Source organism: Camelus dromedarius, chromosome 8 (assembly GCF_036321535.1).
Source record: "Camelus dromedarius isolate mCamDro1 chromosome 8, mCamDro1.pat, whole genome shotgun sequence".
In the NCBI taxonomy this organism is placed as follows: Eukaryota; Metazoa; Chordata; class Mammalia; order Artiodactyla; family Camelidae; genus Camelus; species Camelus dromedarius.
Window position 1 is genome coordinate 73,247,863 of NC_087443.1, and position 15,984 is coordinate 73,263,846.

At 36.1% G+C, this 15,984-nt stretch overlaps 1 protein-coding gene across 3 annotated transcripts in view; it reads left to right on the top strand.

Moving 5' to 3' along the window:
- SEC23IP (SEC23 interacting protein) overlaps positions 1–15,984 on the top strand; it is a 36,540-nt gene that overhangs the window by 15,297 nt on the left and 5,259 nt on the right. For all 3 annotated transcript variants that reach the window (XM_031461868.2, XM_010997807.3, XM_010997798.3), the window contains exons 7-15: positions 1,010–1,099; positions 1,960–2,101; positions 3,328–3,536; positions 3,893–4,011; positions 4,431–4,577; positions 5,875–5,970; positions 10,218–10,415; positions 14,442–14,597; positions 14,988–15,090. In XM_031461868.2, the coding sequence (XP_031317728.2) occupies positions 1,010–1,099; positions 1,960–2,101; positions 3,328–3,536; positions 3,893–4,011; positions 4,431–4,577; positions 5,875–5,970; positions 10,218–10,415; positions 14,442–14,597; positions 14,988–15,090 (1,260 nt within the window). The remainder of the gene's footprint in view (positions 1–1,009; positions 1,100–1,959; positions 2,102–3,327; positions 3,537–3,892; positions 4,012–4,430; positions 4,578–5,874; positions 5,971–10,217; positions 10,416–14,441; positions 14,598–14,987; positions 15,091–15,984) is intronic.

Consider the following 15,984-nt stretch of genomic DNA (forward strand, 5'->3'; position numbering starts at 1 on the left):
TTTTATTACTTTTTTATCTGTTCATTTTTAAATTTAGAATTCTGTTGAAAATGTACAAACCATATAATATAGATTCTTAAATATAAATTATTGTGAGGAAGCACTTTGCTGGTTGCAGCTAGGCCTTTGACAATATTTGGGGGCTTGTTTTGTCATGCCTCAACTAGTTTGTATTATTCTAGTGTAGGAGTGGCAAATTTTTTTTTGCAAAGGGCCAAGTAGTAAATATTTTAGGCTTTGCAGGCCATGTGGACTCTGCTGTATCTACTCAAATCTGCCTTTGTGGTGTGAAAGCATTTATAGACAGTCAGTAAACAAATGGGTATGGCTGTGTTGCAATAAAGCTTTATTTATAAAAATAGGCAGCAGGATTTGGCCTCTGGGCCGTTGTTTGCCAACTCCTGCTCCAGTGTTTGTGCTTTGGTTTCTCCTATTACACCATGTAAAGTATAGATTTTATTTTGACAATTACATACTTCATGTTTGTTTCATTGTTTCATGAAATTGCAGAACAAGTGTACTGATATTATGAATCTGAATGAAATAACCAGAGTAAAATAGTAGATTTAACTTGGAAATGTTCATGTACAGTATGTATGAAATTAACAAAGAGAAGGATTTTTGGGAAAAGATTTTGAAGTTTTATGTTGGCAAATTGCTTCTCCATGTGAAGCTTTGTGCTCTGGGGGCTTCTGAAGAAATTGCAAGCTTACGGAGCCTCTATGGGTACAAAACTGCTGCTCATCATTTGTTGATAGCCTCTGGGATCAGAGATGGCCTGCTTCCTCCACTCCGTGGTCTAGTCCACTGTTACTTGCCAAGATAGACTTTGAGCTTTGTTCCTCTAATTTGGTAGAGGGTAGTGAGGCTTATTAGCTCGGAATGGTAGTGAATTTCTTTGGCAAGATTGTGATGATGTCTAGAATATTGCTATCCAATTAAGAAACTTAAACAAATCCTCAGCTTTTATGTATGTATGTATGTATGCATGTCTGTCTGTCTTTTGTAGGGGAAATGCCTCAGGTTGACCATTTAGTGTTCATGGTACATGGCATTGGACCTGTGTGTGACTTGCGCTTTAGAAGCATTATTGAATGTGGTAAGTGTTAGTCATATTATTTCATAAAATGACTGGAAAACTAATAGAAGAACTTTTAAACCTTCATTTTTAAGATAGTTTCCAGCTATATACTATTGGCTGAGGGATTATAAGAGGAGATTTAAAGGATCACTGGAAAATACTCATTTGTACTTGATTTGCTCTTAGGACATTTATAACTCATAAAATCCTAGACTTTGAAGAAATTAGAAGGGATCTTGGAAGTAATTTAGCCTTTCTGACAGCTGCTGCCTGAGCAATTTCCAGCCGCTAGCAATACCTGTGTATTGAACTGATTTATGATGAATTAGTTGTGAGAAGTTGTTTAAAGGAACTGTGAATCTGCCTGGTTTGCTTAAATTTTTGAAGTTTTATTTTTATGTCTGTAATGATAGTTCATATTGACTGAGTACTTGGTATGTGCCAAGTATCTTGCATGTGTTGTATCATTTAACCCTCTCGACAAACCTTTGGGGTATAGGTGCTATTACTGTTATCTTTACTATTAGGTGAGGAACTGAGGCCCAGAGGATAAGTTAACCTCTCCTGTGTCACGGTCTATAGGTTCTGGAGAAGGTAATTTGATTCCAGAGTCTACCCACAGTGCATTTCTGCTTCCCAGTAATGGTAGTTGAGCTGCTGTTTTTCAGTTATGTATATATTCCACTAAAATAATGAAACATTAAATAGGAACTTCCTAAAAGTTGGGTTTTTTCTTTCTGGGCTAATTTTGGCATCTGTTTTTCCTTGGGAAGTTTGCGTTATTAAAAAAAATGGCATAATTGAGGTAATTGCTAACGACTTATCAAGCTGGGAAAATTAAATCAAGTTAATATGTCTTCTCTGATTTTTTTTTTAAGTGGATGATTTTAGGGTGGTTTCTCTCAAATTGCTGCAGACACATTTCAAGAAATCTTTAGATGATCGGAAAGTAAGCAGAGTGGAGTTCCTTCCAGTTCATTGGCATAGTTCCTTGGGTGGGGATGCCACAGGTGTTGACAGGTTTGTGGATTTTGATAACTTGGTTTTCAGATTAGTCAAACTTAGATTCAGATTTTAAACTATCATATAAAGTAGGTTATTACGACTTTAACAAATACAGTTTAAAACTTTAATTATATATTTGCTCTAACATTTGATTAAATACTGTTAAGTTTATATGCTACTGTGTGTGCGTGCGTGCATGCGCCTGCGTATGTATGTGCGTGTGTATGTATTCCTATTGTAAATATTTAAGAGGATCTAAGAAACTCAAGCTGGTTTTAAAATACTCATCTACAGTGGTTTAGACATGGGGCTGTCCTGTACATTGTAGGGTATTTAACAGCATCCCTGGCCTCTGTCCTGTCGGTAACAGTAGAAAGCACGACCCCACCCACAGTGGAACAACCAAAAATGTCTCCAGTCTTCGGCACGTGTCTCCTGGGGGTAAAATCACCTCTGTTGAGAACCACTGATGTAGATTATTGTTTCTTAATGGAGACTCTTTCAGTAGGACAGTTCTTTGTCATGTAAGACTGTTGTGTGTATTGTAGGCCATTTAGTATCCTTAATCTAAATGCCGCTAAATGCCAGCAGCATTCACCACACTGTGACAACTAAAAATGCCTTCTCGCTATTTTGAATACTTCCAGTTGGTAATGTTTATGCTGGGAAAACAGGGCTAATAACATACTTGGATTTTAGTGAATGTCATAGGGTTTCAGGGCACATGGTTTAATAAAACTGATCCTACCAACATTCTATTCTATCCATGTTAGGCCCTGTTATGAGGGTGTTTTTTGCTCTGTGGATGTTCCTGAACTATTTCCATTCTCAAATCAGGAAAGATTTTCATTCCATTAAGCTCCTTTCTTACTTGTTGCTACGTTCTGTGTTGTCCTTTTCACCCACAATTTTTGTCGAGTATACTGATTTCCAACAAATTGGAAGAAAAGTGGAAGAGTAGGCTTTCCTCTTTAAAAATGAAATACAAATCTTTGCATAGGCCTTATTTTGTATGATGGTTTCAGAAAATTCCAAAATTCATGGTATAGTTATAGGTACAAATAACAACTTTTTTGGTTTATGTTGATTTATTTATAATAACTCTGTCAACAAAATCAACTTATAATTAGTCTGTGATTTTTTTATTCAGTGTATTTTTAGGATTGCAAATCTAAACTTCTAAAAACCCATAGATTTAAGGTGGTTACTGACTGAATTTACTTTTTTTTCTTTCTAAACAGGAATATTAAGAAAATCACTTTACCAAGTATTGGTCGGTTTCGTCATTTTACCAATGAAACCTTGCTGGATATTTTATTTTACAATAGCCCCACCTACTGTCAGACAATTGTGGAAAAAGTAGGATTGGAGATAAATCGTCTGCATGCACTTTTTATGAGTCGGAACCCAGACTTCAAAGGAGGGGTCTCTGTTGCTGGTCACAGTTTAGGTAAAACTTTTTCAAATATCCACATTTTAAATATAATTTTTGTTGAGTTATCACTGCTTTCAATGTGGGTGACATTGTTAGTTCAAGATTTAGAATTACAGATTTTAAGTTTTATAAAGGGTAGAAATGCATGCTTTGAGTTTAAAGTCTGTCTTTACCATTTATCTTTCATGTTACCTAGGAATGTTTTGTATTTTAATTTATTCTGCTATTTGGTAAAACAAGATTATTTATTATCAAAACTTGATTAACACTTAACTTTTATATGACTTCTGCTTGGGACTTTGAGCAAGAAAAGTAGGAGAATTTATTCAGTACGTTATAAAGCAAAATGCTTTTTTTTTTTTTTTTTTAAGGCTCTTTAATATTGTTTGACATCCTGTCTAATCAAAAAGATTTGAATTTATCAAAGTCTCCTGGGCCTTTTGCTATTGCTAATGGAGTTGTGAAGCAGCCACATTTTCAGGAAAAGCAGGTATGGCCCAGTTAACATTTAGACTTAGAATTGGATCTGCAGTTTTCCAAAATCTGAACTGTTTCTATATAAATATAGAATATAGAATATAGGATAAATATAGAAATAAAGATTTACAAATATAATGGAATCATAAAGCTCATTATTTGAGTTTCTCAGTCTTCTTCCTTACGGTTTATAAATTTAAATGTAAAAGAAAATTTATGATTTAAAAAAATGTAAACTGTTGTAGGAATGGGACATGAATGATTTATTAAGTTTATATACTTTTTCAAAGTACTCAAACTTTGCATAACAAACTGCCAAAAATTATGATTTGTGTATACAACAGAATTAAGATTTTTCCATAGATCAGAAAATATTTTATGGGAGTTTTTCTGAGCTTTGTAATGTTCTCCCAACTTTTTTTTTTTTTTAAGATGCCTGAAGAGCCAAAGCTGGATGAGTCTTGTGACCTTGATGTTGAGAATGAAGAAGTCCTAACTTTGCAAGAAACTCTGGAAGCACTTAGCCTCTCAGAATATGTTAGCACTTTTGAAAAGGAGAAGATTGATATGGAATCTCTGGTATTGATGATAGTTTGATTCATTTTTGTTTAAAATTATTTTTCCTGTGTATAAGATTGAAAATTACAAATAAGTTTTAGACACTTTTATATCACAATACATTCCAGATAAGGCAGAAACTTAAATGTTTAAAAAATTGAAAAAAACCAGAGAACTATTTTTTAAAAAAATAATCTGGGAAGGCTTTTCTAAGTACGACATAAAACCCAGAAGCCATAAAAGAAAAAAAAATTGCATAGCATGGGACACCATAAACATTTAAAGGCCAGTGGTAGGTTAAGAAGATTATTTAGGAGACATATTATAGACAGAGGGTTTATTTCCTTACTACTTAAAACTTCTATAAATTACTTATGTAAAGACCATCAACACAATAGGAATAGGCCAAGAATATGAACAGGTGATATAGAGAAAAGAAAGTAAAAAATGACTTATTATTATATGGAAACTCATAAGAGAAATATAAATTAAAAGTGCAGTGAGTTTCTTTTTTTTTAACCTATGAGTTTGGCAAGAAAATTAAGAGTTTGGTAATATACTGTGTGTCCAGGATTGGGGGAAATAGGCACAGTTACATGTTGTTGGTAAGAGAATAAAGTGGTACAACCTCTGTGGAGGGCAGTCCAGCAATGTCTTTTAAAATATTAAAAAAAACCAACAACAACTCTTTGCCCCAGCAGTTTCTCTGCCAGAAGAATATCCGTAAGAATGCTCACTGCAGCCTTGTTTGTAACAGCAAAACCTTAGAAACACCTTGTGTGTCCACTAAGAGGGCGCTAGTGAACTCATTTGTGGTGTATCCATACAATGGTGTAGCCTGCAGTTAAGTAAATGAGGCAGCATCAGAGGTACTGGTGTGTTGATCTCTAAGGTACATGAAAAGACCAGAGGTCAGTCCTGTTTGCATCTAGGTTACCCACACACATGGAAAAACACGGGATGCTGTATATACATCAAATATCTCTGAAAAAGCAAATTGCCCACAGTTGCTACTGAGAGAACTGGGTGATTGGGACAGGTGGAGGGGAGAGACTTCATTGTATGCTTGATACAGCTTTTGAATTTTGTACAACATGCTTGTATTTTCTCTTAAAAATCAGGAGAATGATTTAGATGTGGAGGCCTAAGATTTTATAACCTAAATTAATTCATGATTTAAAAAAAAAATTAACCTTTAAAAAATTGACTGGATATTAGGTTGCCTTCAATGATAAGATTATTTTTTAATCTTTTTTCAATTTCAGTTCATCTATAATTAAATTAACTAATTAATGTCCTTGTTTGTTTTCCTTTAAAGCTTATGTGTACAGTTGATGACCTAAAGGAAATGGGGATACCCCTTGGACCCAGAAAGAAGATCGCAAACTTCGTAAAACATAAAGCAGTCAAACTGGTAAAGTTCATCTCTGCCCCTAAAAGGAAATAAAATTCATCTGTGACTAGTTTGTTTATATTTTGGAAGTTTTTGTTAATATCATCATGGTTAGGCCAGTGAGTGTGCTCTCTGCCCAAGGGCACAGTAATGGTGTTAATGGAAGCCTAGACTTGGGAGTCAGCTGGAACTGGATTTAAATTCCAGCTAGGGTGACTGACATCCTGGTTTTCCTGAGGCTGAGCAAATTCTAGGATGAAGGACTTTCAGGTTTAAAATTGGTATTTGGTATAAAATTTGGTATAAAGTTGATATAAAAACTGGGTAAGTTCTGGACAAATAGGTGAGTTGTTCACCCTGATTCCCAGAGCAACCACGTATTAACTACATATTCATGGTAACTTTCCTGGTTTTGGTTTCCTTCATTTCTAAAGTGGGAGTGATAATACCTTCCTTACAGGGTTGGAGTGAGGATGAAGTAATGCATGTAAGGCTTAACACCCAGTGAGTGTTCGCTCGTTTTCTCTCTTCCCAGCCCTTCTCACCATCTTGAGATATGAACACATACACATATCTCATTAAATAATAACCAAAAAGCAAAAATTTTTAACAATCTAAAACACAGCAATAACAGCAACAACTAGAGCATTTAAAAAGAAATAGAACAGTTGGGAATAACTCACTTGTTTTACTTAATTTTCATTAACTTTACAGAGATTTTCTGTATACTTAGAAAAATTAGATAGCACTTAGGGTGGCTATTTTATTTTATTTTTATTGTATTACTGTGGTCTTCCTTGATCCTTCCATCTTTTGAACCTCTGTGGTTCTTTAATTTGTGTTACTTTTTTGGAACTTAACATGTGCCACTTCTTTATATGTAGTATGACTATGAAGTAATAGGGTTGATTTGTTATAATAAGCAGTTGAGTTGTTCAACATTATGAGTATATCTCTTGGTTCAGGCACTATGCTGAATTCTCCAGATTTGGAGATGAAGCTGAGGGTATATTGTCTAGTTAGGGGGAGAGATCGGACCACAGATAATGCTTCAGTCCTCTGACAGTGCTGTCTGTGCTGTCAGAGCCTGGTGCGGGGTGGCAGATCTGGCCTGGGGAGAAGGGGCTGGAGTTAGTGAGAGAAGACTTTCCCAAGGTGTTGGTGGCTGAGCTTGAAGGAGGGGTAGGATCAGGGGGAACGACCTGCCAGGAGTAGGCAGTATTTTCCTGCAGTGGAAACAGCAAAGTAGGGCGAAGGGTCCTGAAGGCCTGCATTCAGATGTGGCAGTTTTCTCTTATAGGGGAGTGGTCCTCAAACATGTTCTTATTGTCATGGAAGTCATGGTGTTTTTAAACAAACATCATGAAATGCTCATTTGCTTATTAATTCTATCACAAATTATGATTCAGCACCAAATACCTCTGTAGTCTAAATTAAAAGTTTTACTTCAGAAATGTTAAAATTTAAAACTATGTGCTGTAAACCACATTACAAAATTTTAACCATGAGCAAATGTGTTTGTAATAAATGAGTTTTAAAACATGTCAATTTCCTCCTAGTTTTTCCATTAATATTTGCTTACTTTTGCTATTGGTTAGGGCCTACTAGCTGATAGGGAGGAGTAATGGAAAAAAAATTGGACCAAATCTTAAAGTTGAGGCAATTCTGTTATCAACTTAATTTTTACATTAAAAAATTTTTTTTTGGTTAACTGAGCCACAATTTAATTTTAGCAGCAGTGTAAACCTCTTGGTTCAGTTTCTAAGGGTATGTGGTTTGAGAACCACTGCTGTAGGTCAGTGGAGCAATGAGGGCAGTTCCATGATTGGATTTGTGTTCTAGAGAGTTCACTTGGTTACAGTGTAGGGATGGAGTTGGAAGGGGATGAAGCTCGAGGCTGTTAGGAATCGATTGGAGTAGAAGTTAAGCAGTGACTCAGCGAGAGATGATAGGGGTGTAATAGGAAATGGAAAAGAAGGGTGCAGCTCAGAACACACTTTAGACACTGGGTAGTGTTTCTGATAGTTGATTGAAGGTGACGATGACGATTAAGAGTTGAGAAGTAGTTGATCTCTGGTGAGCACAGTGGTTACGCCAAAACCAGAACACAAGTGTACTAGTGGTGTTCCTTTCCGCCAGGCTGAGTTCTCCACGTGTAAGCACGTTTGTCTCCGTGTGCACATCAGTGAAGCACAGACCCGTAAAAACACAAAGCAGAAACATCAGATGAGAAGCTATGTTTCCAGGTCCTACATCTGTCCTTGATTTTATTTTGTAATTAAAAGGAAAGAAAGAGTAAGAAAGTATTCTGTAGTTCTTGAAAAATCTTTAGAAGGAGCCTGGTTTAGCTCCTGTAGTAGCTTGGATATGTAATTATGGCATTATAAGAAAGTTTTGAGAGGAGTAAAAATCTATAGAGTCATCTTACTTTTTAAAGTCAAAAGTAATTGATTCAGGATGAACCGTGAAACCTTCTCAGCCGTCTTGCCATTGATTGCTCTGTGTTGTTCACAGTTAATAAGGTCTGCCTTATCAATAATCAGATAATATTGTGCATCCTATTGATTTACTGTAACTGGAATTGGAAGCAAAATTAGCCATTATTTTAATAAGGAGATCAAATATTTCTGGCCTGAACTTTTCTTTCCCCTTCGTAAACCCACCTTATTCATTTTCCTTTGAAAAGGAATAGTTTTGAGTGCTAGGAATATCGACAGTCAAGTATGTATATGTTGGCTCACTTGTTTTAAAGTAACTGCATGTGTCTAGGAGGGGAAACAAAGCCACAGTTCGCAGTAGGACCATTTAGGATCTGTCTAGACAGCTTTCTTAGCAATTTAGGTTGTTAAACGTCATGTGACTGCAGAGGGAGGTACTTCAAGTGAGAGAGCAGATTTAAACTGAAGAACCCTGAACATGTTCTTCATTTTGGTTTTTCGGTTCAATCTTGTGGTGCCTCCAAATGGCAGAGATGACCAAGCCTTCCAGGACTTTAATGGTGGAATCTATTCCCAGCTGCCTGCAGAGAGTTTTCTTTTTTCTATATTTCCTTTTGAATTTACCAGTTGGACTCGTTTCCAGGTTTCCTAGTGTTGAGAATTCATTGATAGACTAGACTGTTTAGGCCAGCTGGTTTTGTTTAAGTTCTGTCAATAGCTGTTTAAACAGAGACTTAACACAGTCATTCACAGCTTGGAGAATGAGGGCCACTGAAACCTGTGCTTGTGGGGAGAGGACGAATCCACAGTGACAGTCATTCTCATTCCCCTGCCATCGTTGCTACCAAATCGGGGTGTGATCACAAACCAGCACAGGCAGATTTTATCTCGTTACCACAGAGATACACCTGTTCTGTAGATGCTCCCAAAGATTTTTTTTACTTACTTATTTATGAAATGTATAGATCTTGAGTGTTCAGTGCAATAAGTTTTGACAGTTTTTGCACCTGTGTAATCACCCGCTGAAACAGGAATAGAACATTTCTGTCATTCAGACAGTTCCTTCATGCTTCTTTCTAGTCAGCTCCTCCCACCATGCAACCACTATTCTGAATCTGATCAGTGTAGAGTAGTGTTGCCTGTTCTAGAAGTTTATGTACATGGAATCAACACTGTACACTCTCTTGTATCTGACTTCTTTTACTTAATGTTTTTGAGATTCATCTTGTTGTTGCTTCATTTGCAGTTTACTCCTTTATATCTCTGTGTAGTTAGTCCATTGTATGAGTATTCCACAGTGTGTATATATCTATTCTTCCCAGAATGCTTTTGAGGAAAAGTTGTCAGTGGCTCCATGTAGACATAATGGTGTAAACATGCTGAATGAATAAATTTCTCTTAAGTTACATATCTTTATAGGAGGTGTATAATTTGCAATCATATAAAGTGCTTCTAAATTATCTGTATAAAGTTGAGATCGTAAAGGAAGAAGTTGGCATATTTTAACCTTCTATTAAAATTTCAACTTACATAGAAAAGTATAGAACAAACAGTATAAAGATAGCTAATATTTAGATTTAATTGTAGCTGTTTTGCCACATTTTTCTTTGCTTCTTAATTTTCTTTTTCTTAGGAATTTGGAAGTAGATTATAGATGTCATGGTATTTTTTTTCCCTAAATATTTCATATGTATCTCTAAAAGGACATTTCTCTAATAACCACAGTGTCATTGTTAAGCCTAAGGAATTAGTAATCACTGAGATAGAATATTTCATAGTGATATCTTTTTTCCCCTCAAGGTTATATTATAAAATTTTGGTATTTCACAGGAGCAGAAAAAAGCAGCATCAGAAAAAAAGGCAGTGATGACCGCTTCAACAAAAGGACAAGAGGAAAGTGCTCAGAAAGTTACAGAAACAGCTTCTTCCCCTTCAGAATCTAAGGAGTCCAAGAGGAAACTTCCACTTGGAGCTTATGTTTCTTCTGTGCATGTTGATTATGAGTCTTTTGAAGTTGGCACTGGACAGGTAAGTTTACATATTGACTCAGGGTGTCTATTTTATGTTTGAATCCCATATCTTTATTATTTGTGTTGGCTTTAAATTATTTATTTAACAGTTTTTTTGAGGGGTGGTGGGGAAAACTGATTTTTCTTTTAATAAAAATTGTATGCTTCTTTTATAAAGTTCAAAATAAGGGATTGAATGTGTTCTGAACATATCTAGCTTTTGAAATTGTCTTTATTTCAGTTTTTCACCACTCATAATTTTATAGTGTTAGTCTCTCACACCCACTAGTAATAGAAGTGGTGATAGTTAAGAAATTGTTTTCAGAATATACTTAAACTTCTGTGAGAGAAACTTGCTGCATTCTCTCAACTTGTGTTTTTTTTTTACACACAGTTCTTCCCTTGGGGAGATACTATAAAAACCTACCACATAGTTGATAATGATGCATTTAATGATGACTTATTTCTCAATGGCTTAAAAGTATTAAGATCTTTTAGCAGTGTTACTTTCAGTACATTTATAGTTGTTTATATGGTTCTGTTCTCTTAAGTGGGTTCATGACTGATTTAAAGAAGGCAGAAAATGGTACTGGATGTTTGCTGTAGCCTGTTCAAGCTTTTAAGCCCAATTCATTCATAAACATTGCATTTAAAAATACCTTTTTTTTTTAAACATGAGCAAACTTGAACAGACTCTAGCAAATAAAAGGCAGATATTTCCTCACCTGACTGTGATGGATGGGAATGTAAAAGTTTTGTGGAACCAGGGACTCCATGCCACCAGGACACTCTAGCTGCCTGCCTCTCCCTGGGAGTTGACCTTCTCCATGACCCTGGAATCATGGGTGTTGGTGGCTCTGGGCTCATCTGCTTACAGCTTTGTCACCAAAGAGGTAAAGGAATCTACCCTAATAGGTCCAGTTAGGAAACTTTTAAAGAGGGATTTTGTTTGGCCTGGTTTGAGTCTGAAGTCCATTCTGGACCAGTTCTTGTGTCCTGGGGAATAGGGTGTGGTTTGACTGACCCAGTGCAGGTCAATGCCATCTCCATGGTGAGTGGGCTGAGGTGGGAAGAAAGGATCTGTTACCCAGAGGGTTGTTATGGTAATCCACTGTGTGCACCATTCATTGCCAGAGAGCCGAGAAATATTGATCAAGCAAAAATAATCATAATGAATGAAAAAATAATCTAATAATCTCATCAGAACTAATCACTATTAACAGTTGGAATACAGCCTTCTAGACTTTTATTTGTGTGTATATTTATATACATATTTTTAAACAAAAATGGGAAATACTATACGTAACGTTTTACTAGAACATCATACAGATCTTCCTTGACTAACAATGGGATTATGGCTTCATGAACCCATTATCAATTGAAAATATACAAGTCAAAAGTGCACCTAACCTTCCTAACATCATAGCTTAGCACAGTCTACCTTAAATGTGCTCAGAACACCTACATCAGCCTACAGTTGGGCAGTCACCTAACGCAAAGCCTGTTTTATAATAAATATGGCATAGCTCATGTAACTCACTGAATACGGTACTGAAAGCAAACAGCAGCATGATTGCCTGCGTAGACCGGTTGTAAGCCTGTCAGTTGTTTCCCTTCGTGATCTTGTGGCTGCCTGGGAGCTGTCACTCGCTGCCGCTGCCCAGCATGGTGGGAGGGGTCTTATTGAAGATAACTACATTCACCACTTCCCTACCGCTGTGAAGTTGAAAAATCCTAAGTCGAACCACTGTTACATTAGGAACTGTCTGTACTTCCGTTTTCAAACAGCTTGTTATGACATGTATTCCCGTGTTAGTAAAATATTTCTCTACAATAACTACTATGTTTCACTGTTTGGAAAGATAATGATTTTTTCTTTTACTTTTTTATTGGATGTGTTTCTTTCCAAGGACTGCCATAATGAAGTACCGTTTGGGGTGGCTTAAAACACCAGAAATTTATTGTGTCTCAGTTCTGGAGACTGAAGTCCATGACTGAGGTGTCAGCAGGGCCTTGCTCCCTCCAAAACCTACAGGAGAATTCTTCCTTGCCCCTTTCTGGCTTCTGAGGGTTTGCCAGCAATTATTAGCATCCTGAGGCTTATAGACGCATCACTCCTATCCTTCATTTCTTAATGTGGCCCTCCCTTTGCCTTCACATCACCTTCCCTCTGTGCATGTCTGTCTCCGTTCCCAAATTTCTCCTTTTTTAGTAACACCAGTCATATTGGATTTAGGGCCCACTCTAATGCTGTAAAGACTCTATTTCCAAATAAGATCTGAGGTACTGGTACCTTTCTTTTTTGGAGGGACACAATTCAACCCACAATGTGCTGGACACATGGGCAGATTTTCACTCTTTTAAACAGTCCAGTGATTAACAGTTTTAAAAGACTTTTCTGTGTATATATTTTGCTCTTTCTTTCAGTTAGATACCTGGAAGTATTTATAACTGGGCCAAGAATGTACACATGAAAATGTTGATATTTCTTGCTACTTGCCCCTAGAAAAGTTGTGCAAGTTTGCACTCCCCACTGGCTGTTTATACGATTCCCCTCTCTCCTCTCCCTCACTGGTATTGATATTATCATTCTCCCTTAAAAATATGTAGTATTCTCACTTTCATAACTTTCTTCTAAAGAAATAATTTTTACATAAAAAAAGATTTTTGTTCTTTTTTTAGTATTTCATTTATATCTCATAATTGTATCTCACTGCATTTCTTTGAGCACTAGAGAGATTATTTTATCACCTGTTTTTTAGGCTTTTTTGGCGGGGGTGAAGTGCTAGTTTTACCTATTTTCCTATTGGGTTTCTTTTTTCCTTTACTGATACTTAAGAATTCTTTACATATTGGGGATATTGACCCTTGTAAGTATTTTTCCAGTTTATAATTTTTCTTTTGACTTTTTCCCCTTTTCCTTTTTCTCTAGAGCTAGGGGAAAATGCATGATTTTGAGAACATCTCCTTTGTGACTCTCATCAGTAGCAGAAAGTATTGAATTTACAAATATAGGGATGTGACAAACTATGGGATGTGAAGTCTAGACTTTGTTAGAAGGGCAGCCTAGTTAGTAGAAAGAACGTTGGGTTTGGAATTGTAGGTCCGCATTCTGCCCCTCACTGGCTGTGTGCTCTTGGGAGGTGACAGCTCCTATGTGAGCTTCACTGTCTTCATCTGAGAAGTGGACACAGGTTCTTGCCATGCCCTCCACTTTCAGTGGACCTCTGTCATGCCCTTGGCTTATGTCGTTCATTGTTCTTCACTCTCAGGATACTAACATGATGAAGACACATATCCTGTCACTGAGCAACAAACAAAAGAGCTTTGTGAACTACAGAGTGCTGTCCAAATGTGGGTGCTTTCTCTTACTCTAGGCAGTTCTCAGTGAGCTGAGAGGCTACATGCAGGCTTCTCCCAAACAGGAGCTCTTTTGGGATAAATCATCTTTCTAATGGAAAGAAACATGCCTAACAAATGAAGACGGTAGTTATAATAGAAGGAGCAGTCACTGGATGCTTAAACTAAGCGAAGCTCTGTGCGAAGCACTTTATGTAGATGAGGTGATTTATTTTTCAACCACATTATGACTTCGGCGTTGTTATGATTCCCATGTTATAGATGAGGGGACTGAGATGGAGGCAAGAGAGGTTAAGGAACTTGCCCAAGGTCACGCAGTAAGGAGTGGAGTCAGAACTCAAACCCAGGCAGGTTGATTCTAGAGTCTGCAGTTTTAACCACATTTGTAACTATAATTATAATACTTCTGTACACTGTGTACTTTATACTTTACACAATCAGTAAAAGTATAGTGAGAGGATGTAATAGTGATAAAGATTTCACAAGGACATTGACATTATTTTTGATCCTTTCGAACTAGCAGCACATGTCCATGGCAGTGATTATCAGCGTCATAAGCCACCCCTGAGGGGCATCAGCTGCGTTGAGATGCTTTTAGTTAAGTGCGGTTCCAGTTTGAACTTTTGAATTGTGTATTATATGACACTGGAATGACCATCCTTCTCTGTTTTTTTATTCTTTCTAGGTTTCTGTTGTTTACAGCTCCTTAGACTTTGAACCAGAGGTTTTCTTTGCCTTGGGATCTCCAATTGCTATGTTTCTCACTATTCGAGGAGTGGATAGGATAGATGAGAACTACAGGCTTCCTACCTGTAAAGGATTCTTCAATATTTATCATCCAGTGAGTGAACTGCATTTACTTCCTATTTTGAAGACAATGAAGCACCAGTCCTCTTTGTCCTAATAGTTTCTCAGATTCTTACTTCTTAGGAATTAATCCTGATTTTGATTTTGTACAACTCAGCTCTCTGACCTGAAAAACAGAGTCTGATACTTTGCAATAAACTTTTCTACCAAAAAGCCTTTGTTCAAGGAAATAATTCTCTTGCTTTTCTGGTAGAGTAGTTTTACCCACAAACTTGAAAGTCTTCTTATAATTACCAGTATTTGAATAAAATGTGGGGGGAAAAAAATCAAAATCTTTGTTTAGCCAGTTAATCTGTTTCCTCACTCAGCTAAGATATATAACTCAGTACAGCTTTTCATAAATTTTTAATTCTTCTCTTTATAGCTTGATCCAGTGGCGTATAGATTAGAACCTATGATTGTACCAGATTTGGACCTAAAAGCAGTTCTCATTCCACATCACAAAGGCAGAAAAAGACTTCATTTAGGTAAAAGCAAATACTGTAAAACCTTGTTTCCGTCCTGTCATTTTATAATCTGTCATTTGTAGTGAATTACGTCCTTCTTGGCGTTTGTAATGAATTACAAAATTTTTAACAGTAAGTTCATATTTATTTAAGTGACTGTTATGTTCAGAACCTGTTTACTAAATGTTTAGAGGAGTTAAAAAAAGAAAAGTTGTGAATGAGTTCCTTGTCCTTAATGACTTCTCCTTGATAACATTCTAATTGTTGAGATAATAAGGAATTGGATAAGTTGGTAGTAAAGTGATGAGATATATAGATTTTGATAGAATTTGATTATAGGTTTTGGAATTGGGAAACAGAGTAACTTTTGAACTAATGACCAGACCATCAAGAAATAAATTTGATGCTAAGTCAAGTGAGCTGTTTTTCCCTTGCTAACTAACATTCTTTCCCTATTAAAAAATTCATTAAACAAAGGGATTGATAATAATTCCAGGTAGTGTTTAGGTTTCTTTTATGCCTATCAATGGTGTATATACTTATCTGTAGTGTTAAAGGCAGGAAACATGATCATGCCCTCTCATTTACAAATTTTTTTCTTTCTTTTTTTTTTTTTACTTGCATCATGCTTTTTAAAAATAATTAACTTTTGAAGTTAAAGTAAGAAATCTAATACTCTAAGACTTTGGATTCAAATACGATTTATTAGACAAAAGTAGAAAAGGGGAAGGGGCAAGTTTCTACATTTTTAAATTAGAAGTTTAAATTGTTATATCAGAATCTCAAATTCTCAAAACCATTTCACCATTACAGATTAGAAAAACAAGTCTTATCTTTTTAAGAATAAGACTCTTCAGAACATTTTGACATATTGAGAGTTCTTGGCTAAGAAACTCCATATGTTTGACATTTAAG